Here is a 7,442-nt window from a genome sequence, read left to right as displayed (position 1 = left end):
TGGCGCTGAAGGTAACCAAGCCCTAATGGGGCGGAGTCTATTTAAGCTGTCAAACTCACCTGCCCAGTCGGCTTTCGCCCCCGTTTCCACACAACGTTGCTTATCTATGGGAATGCTTGTCAAATCATGTGTGAGAGTGATGATGAGAGTACGGGTATAATAACAGACCATAATACATAGGATCTGATGTTAGATCCCATGTGCTGATAATTATGGGGCCACACACGGGGCCCGAACTAGCCAAACAACTTCACACAAACCTTGGGCAGGGCCATAACACTGTGGCACGCCGTTCCGGCATGCCAGAGCCGCCCCACCCCTCCATACGCACGTTAGGCACCATCAGCCCGTCACTGTTCCATGTATGCGTGCACAGTGCAAATCCTTTACTACCACCACGGGCACCGCACTGACATCACCATCCATCAAGACCGTAGAGGCCTTGACTAACCCGGTGACCAACCCCACCGCCTCTGCGAACGCATCACTTGCCAGGGTGGAGGTTGAGGCAGCAGGATGCTGTTGATTTATATGTGAAACGTAGGCTTGCCAAGCCCCGGTGAGACTGTGCTTCGATTCAGGGCTGTAAAACTAAACCGACAAGGAAACAGAAATTCTCGTCAGAAATTACTTCCACCTTCTCTGAAACTCATAAAGGTGCGGGTTCTCCAAAACAGGGAAGTAAAACCCGCACAGAAGCACAATGTGCACTGCCGTATATTAATGTGACACACACTTACAATCCATGTGAGTTTGTGTATTCTGATACCACTTAGCTAAACCTGAACATTTTCACTACGTTTCTGAGACATTGTCCATTCAGGCGATGCAGTGGCTATGCTGGATGATGCAACAGCCACTCGGAGTGACAGCATCTGGGGGACCTTGGGTGGGCTGACCATCCCACGGTGTGCTGTGAAGCGGTGATACCTTATCAAGCTCGCTACAGAGCCAGGGCCATGCCTTAAGTTAAGGTCACAAAGACTTGTGCCGGGTGCGCCATTACTGTCCATGTGCCTTTTGTTGTTTTTTTGACAATATGATGGGGGAAAATATTTTTTACAAATGATATCAGTTAATAATTTGACATCAACTAATAGTTGTTTTGATTCACGGTTCACCTTGTTGATAAATAAGATTCTTGTGTAGAATTAGGTGTTGTTACAAGCATAACTTAACAAGATCAAAGTATTACAACTGGTAAAATCTCTATACTGTACTAAGTATATTCAGCTTGAGGCATTATACCCATTTTCATGCCATCTTGTACTGTGCAACAGCCAAATTTAAATTCTAAATACATCTTTGCGTATCAGACTCATGTATTCACAACTTGAAATAAGACAACAGTGACCACCAGTGGAGAACATGGCGAGTGCACACACACACACACACACACACACACCCTTAAAGTGTAATTAAGTGTAGGGTTATATTTTGATATTAAAACATTTACTGTTTAAGGGTTATATTCAATGGCAGGTTTAGTGTACATTAATCTTTCTGCTTCACTGCTTATTTCACAAGTTATGGTGTAGGACCACATATTTCATTTTTTGACATGACCTTTTAATTTTTCAGGTCTTTTTCCATTTCAAATAATTTTTTCTGTTATTTTAGTTTATACCTATTGTTTCTCATTAGGTTTAGTGTATATTGGCACAGTTATCTCAAAACACACTGTATATTAACTGCACATTTTCCAAATTTTACGTATATTGCCATTTTTGTTTTACATGTTTTTATTGTATTCCTTTATAATTTTGCCTATTGTGTAGATATGAGCTGTGAGAAAATTGCAATTTCCTTTCTGGGACAAATCTATCTATCTATCTATCTATCGGCAGTAGTCAATTAAATTGTGTAAAAAAATATTTATTTGACAAAGATGTTGCCATGGTACCACACTTGGCCAAAAGCAACTCTGCTTGACATCTTAGTAACACGTGATACAGTCCATCCTACTCTCTGAGGCGCGCACACACACACACACACACACACACACACACACACACACACACACACACACACACACACACACACACACACACACACACACACACACACACACACACGCACACACACACGCACACACACGCACACACACACACACAACTTCCATCTCCAAGCGAATCTGTTCTTTCTTTTAGTGGTTGGGGCGGAAGGGGAAGGGCATCCCCGTCAGAAAGGGCTGGGAGGGGTACGGGGGGAGGGGAGGGGAGGGGTGGGAGACAGGGTGGGGAGCAAGGGGCTGATGAGTCTGGTGTGAGGCGATGGGGGAGTGAGCGGGGTGCGGGCTGAAGGCCATTGGAGGAGTGTGGATATTGGTGTAGTACACCACCGGCCCCGACATCACCAACTGCAACAAACTGATGATACGAGACCGACAGACAGAGAGACAGAGAGACAGAGAGACAGACAGACAGACATAGAGAAAAAGAAGCAGAGAGAACAATAATGCAGAAAAATGCAAGAACTAGAAACAGAAGAGTAAACGTTACATCGAAAATATGGCAACAATTGTGTTAAAATAGATTTGAATGAATAAAACAATATAAACAAATTTAAATATATAATATATAGTTTACTTATTCGGCCTCATTGTTTTAAAATTGTATGGATTAGTAGGGGCAGTTATCCAGATTTAGGCCTTGACAAAACCATGTGTATATTCCAGGCGTGACTTTCCACCTCAAACCAATTCAACATTTTAATCCTACTCCAATGAAATTATTTCGTAATTTAAAAAATAAGAATTCAGAGATCATCAGAGATTTCCCTTAATTCTCTTTTTCTAAAGGTAACAGGCTTTTTGGAGGCTTGGTAGAGCTGTGAACATGTTGTAAATGACGGGAACCGACATTTTAATAAGGCCTGGGTTGGAAAATGGTGAACCTACTGTATCCTTTAACTACTTGCAGTAAGTAGAGGAGTGTCATAAGAAAAGGCCATTGATTGCTGTTGGTTCTTACTTGTTGTGTGGGAGGCGAGAACAAATGGCCCTCAGGTCCTCTGTGGAAGCAACGAGACAACATTAAACATGGACGTCCAAGCCAACAGCGAAACAAACTAATAACCAATTCCAATTCCTCAAAACTCAGCGACTAGTTACTTCACTCTCACCCACCCTCCCATCTTCCTCACCTCTGGAGCAGAGAATCGCCCCATTGGCCATGGCCACCTGCAGGGCCTGCGCCAGCCGGTCCAGGGCCAGCTGCGAGTGCGCCTGCGTGTCGGCGGAGGACGTGTGCATGTGCTTGTCGGCCTGGTCCAGCAGACGGGAGAGGTCGGAGGTCAGCGCGGCCAAAGACTCCAGCTGGAGCAGCGCCAGGCGGCCGAACAGCCCCTTCTCGTTCAAAATGTTGGGCAGGAGCATGAACACCTGAGGAGGAAGGAGGCGGGGGATGGTCGGGACAACCTTAAAATCAGCCGAAGGAGAAACTTGAGATACGCAAACTGACCCTGTACACGTCGTACCTGTAAAACACTCAAGTGCAGGGCTGAGAAGAGGGGCCCCGCCTCCGACTCGCTCTCCGCACGCCCATTTGTCAACGCCTGCTTTTTGTCTCTCTTGTACACCAATGGGGCTTTTACACACCAGCGCACCAGACCCCCCAGCGGCGTGAGGTCCAGCGCGCTGATGGGCTGGCTGCTGGAGAGGGGGGAGTTGAGGAAGGTGATGAGGACGAGGCGGGGGTCGTCTTGGAGCCAGGACACGATCATCTGGAGGAGTTCTAGAGGAGGCGTGAGCTCTTCTGCGTGTGCACGTACACAGGCGCACACACCCACACATAGAGAGAAAACAAATACAGACACATCCTGATTAAGGACAAAGACTACACAAAACTGTAGTCAAGAATTTTACAGGGTTTTACATCCATTGAAGGTAGCAAATAAGTGTTTTCCTTGGAAATTACCCGTTAAACAGGAGGGGTAAAAGGAAAAAAACAGCTAAGAACACAACTGGCTACCACAATTGAAGTTGCCTTTGGAAAAATGGTTATTATTTTCCGATATCGTTTACTACAGAGAAAAAATGACTAAAACTGTTAATTTGTAAGATTATTTGGTTAGAAAATCCCCTATTTGATACTTTTTTAGCTGGCAATTTACAAGAAACAGCCATTCAATGAATTGGCATTACATATGTGTATTTCCATTCCATTCCATTTGCTGGTGGCGGAGCCGGCTTTTCACAGCAAGAACGCAAAGATGGGACAGGCGCAAGAAGTGAAAGGCAGCCACGGTGAATTTAATAATTCCACAACAGCGTGTTGATATGTTATGGCTGAACATTCACAAAAAAGAACAGGGCCCTCGGTTGAAAACATACCCCCACCACCTCAAGTGACCATGAAAACAAACAAATAAATAAATAACGAGGGTCTTATAGTGCAATCCATCCAACACAGTCAATTCTATGGATTCCCACTTTAAATGGCCTCTTTAATTCTAATACAGATGTAAATTTCAGTTTTATGCAGTGTTTTCCATCCATAATTTTGCGTTTGTACCTGAGGTGAGGTCGTAGAGCGTGGTGACGGCGGTTATGAACTGGCAGCAGAAGCGTGGGCTGGAGCTATGGATGTTCTGCAGGGTGGACACCGAGCCTGGCACCAGACTGCAGTAGTCTTCAACCAGCACCCGGGCCAGCCTCACACAGTACACGCGATGGGTCCTCTGGAGTGGACACACACACACACACACACACACACACACACACACACACACACACACACACACACACACACACACACACACACACACACACACACACACACACACACACACACACGTTTTCATCCAAATTCGCACACGGGCACATGGGTACACAATTTGGTGCATTTCACCGTGCCAGATTCTCATATGGACAGTCACGCACATAATATAAAGCCTGTCTGTTTTTAATGCTTACATACACAAATATACATAAACCAACACATTCTCTCAGACATGAGCACACAACTAGAAAGATTTGCAATTTTCTCAACTGTTACAGCAGTTTCAAAGCAAACAACCAAAGAAGAAAAGCTACTTCTACATATAGTGGAGGCGCTAAATGATGATGTAAATCATTTTTCATCATGATTCTGCTAGCCTTTCTGGTCTCTCTCTGGTGTTTGTGCATCTGTGTGTATTCAGGTTGGTGATTTTCTTTTACATGCTATGAGTATGCTGTATAATATGCCAAGATATATGATTTTTCACAGGATTGTAAAAATAATTGTTTAACAACGCAAAGGCTATTTTCAGCATGCAAGCCTTTTATTTCTGCCACTAGGCGGCAGCATCTACCAACATTTGCCTCCGCCCCCAAGTACCCCCTAATTTACTTGATAATTTTTTGTAAAAGTCTATTTTGCTGTTAAAGTTCAAGTTCAAGAGATTATTTGTCACATATATATACATACGGTCATACATATATGCAGTGAAATGACATGACACACGGTGATTACGCACAATAAGCTCTAAAAATACTAAAAATACTAAAATGTGCGTGCCCATGCTTTGTGTGTTTAAATTAAGCTCTAATGGATTGATTCAAGGAAATATAAATGTGATCCCATGGACATCTGAATATTTCCTTAAATCAAGCTCCAATGGATTGGTTCAAGGAAATATAAATGTGATCCCATGGACATTTTAATATATATCACAGGAAACCCCTGTGAGTATTCAGCGGTGTGTTTATTTATGTGTGCACTGTATGTACGCATGCTCGAATCCACACCTGTAACCATGAAGCTGCACATTCCAAGATTGGCACCCGGCCGACAGCAATCGCCATGGAGACAAGTTTGCTGAGAAGCCCCATCCGACTGTCGTCGGCCTGGTTGCCTTGGAGACTGAAGAGGGCGGAGAACATGAGTTGACGGACGGTGTCGCGACTCTGCTCCTGGAAACAGCTGCACATGATCTCCAGCAGCTGGAGCTCCTGCAGAGCGCTCATCCTCTAAAAGAACGCACGCACAGGCCCACAGGTGAAGGGTCCAATAAGTTTACTGTCGAGCCGACATGCCCACTCATTACAAGCCTGCTTGGTATATTTGCCTAACCAACATATGTCTTACCCTTGGCGGGATGTTTCTGTCTTTGGGCGAGTGCAAAATGAATTCCTCCACCAGCTCCAGGGTTTTGGCGTCGACCTGGGGTGGCTGCCTCCCCGACTGCACCAGGTTACAGATGTAGATGTCCAGGTGGTACAGCAGCTCCTTGGCAGCACTCAGGACATCGCGGGGCAGCAACGACTGACGGATGTCGCCCATCGCTGCCTGGAAATAAACACACTCGGCTTAATCAATTATTTCCACCTTACCCCTGTACGTTACTGTTGAAAAAAAACTATTTACTCCCCCACACTGCGATAGTATCCTCAAGTCCCCAATACATACACACATATTTGTACACACAAATATGTATCTATATATTTATGTTAAAATGTAGCCTATGGTTTATATATATATATATATATATATATATTTTATTACTCCACCTAATCTATTTTGCACAGCACCTTTTGTTTACCACGTTTATCATTTCACTGCACTGCACTTGTGAGATGCATGTGACAGAAGAAGTATCCTGAAAAATAATAATTATGCAATTGATTGCATATTGTAGGGATGTAAAGAATAGATGCATCAAGTCATTATTTAGCTTTATTCAGGTGCCAAAAAGACCAAAAACATTGCATCGCCAAACACTACGATACAGACGCTTTTCGGTCTGTATCGTAGCGTTTTAGGTTTGTTGTGCACTGGATTCTTTCAGTTTTGTTTTGTTGTTTTTATTTTTTAAGGTTTACTGGATATTTACTTTTTTTATTTACTTATTAATGTATGATTATTGCCTATTGTTTTGATGTGAGCTGCTCAAACACCGCAGTTTCCCATCTATCTGTATGTATTTAACCATTGAAAGGACACCGGCTCACCCATGCACAAAACCCGACAGAGAAACGGGCACGTTCGCAGGATAAGAAGCGCATTTTTGATAAAACCATAATTCTTTGGACGGAGCGGTGTTTCAGGTGCACGAAAACCAGCGCAGCGCCGGTAAAGAATCGCATCCTAGATAGCGTTAGCTTGCTAGCAACCAAGCCACACGTCCAAATCTCGCAAACTATCGCCCGGAATAGTGGAGCGAATGTGAAAGTGGCTGGCTTGGTCTCGTCGCCTACCTGCCTCTCAGCCTCTCAGCCGTCAAGCCGCTCGAACAAGCTAATAAATGAAGCTTTGCGGTAAAGAAAGCCGCGACAAACACCGCGGGGACGGCAACGCTGCGGCCGTTACTTCCTACTACGGAAGCCCACTTGGGGCAAAATAGTGATGAGAAGCAGCGCTACTGGAAGAGGTGACAGTGGGAAATAACAGGAATGTACATGTGAACGTACACGTGTTGAACGGTTTCCTTTATGCATTGTTATTATTCACTATGTGATG

At 44.3% G+C, this 7,442-nt stretch overlaps 1 protein-coding gene across 1 annotated transcript; it reads right to left on the bottom strand.

Annotated features, from left to right (window-relative positions):
* Positions 1 to 2,034: 2,034 nt before the first annotated feature.
* Positions 2,035 to 7,270, bottom strand: ints15 (integrator complex subunit 15). Its single transcript, XM_080010788.1, has 8 exons — positions 7,181 to 7,270; positions 6,072 to 6,272; positions 5,732 to 5,953; positions 4,515 to 4,680; positions 3,478 to 3,755; positions 3,145 to 3,382; positions 2,973 to 3,012; positions 2,035 to 2,369 (listed from the first exon to the last, which is right to left on the bottom strand). The coding sequence occupies exons 2-8, from the start codon at positions 6,264 to 6,266 to the stop codon at positions 2,147 to 2,149; spliced, it is 1,362 nt and encodes a 453-aa protein (XP_079866914.1). The 5' UTR covers positions 6,267 to 6,272; positions 7,181 to 7,270; the 3' UTR covers positions 2,035 to 2,146.
* Positions 7,271 to 7,442: the final 172 nt, after the last annotated feature.

Source organism: Zeus faber, assembly GCF_960531495.2.
Source record: "Zeus faber genome assembly, chromosome: 12".
NCBI lineage: Eukaryota > Metazoa > Chordata > Actinopteri > Zeiformes > Zeidae > Zeus > Zeus faber.
Note: the sequence above shows the minus strand (reverse complement) of the source record. Positions and strands in the feature narration are given on the sequence as shown.

Coding starts and splice junctions, on each gene's coding strand:
- ints15 (XM_080010788.1), bottom strand. CDS start 6,266: ATGGGCGACATCCGTCAGTCGTTGCTGCCCCGCGATGTCCTGAGTGCT. Junction 4,681..5,731: donor GTGCAGCTTCATGGTTACAG/GTGTGGATTCGA, acceptor TGTCCACTCCAG/AGGACCCATCGCGTGTACTG. Junction 2,370..2,972: donor TCTCGCCTCCCACACAACAA/GTAAGAACCAAC, acceptor TCGTATCATCAG/TTTGTTGCAGTTGGTGATGT.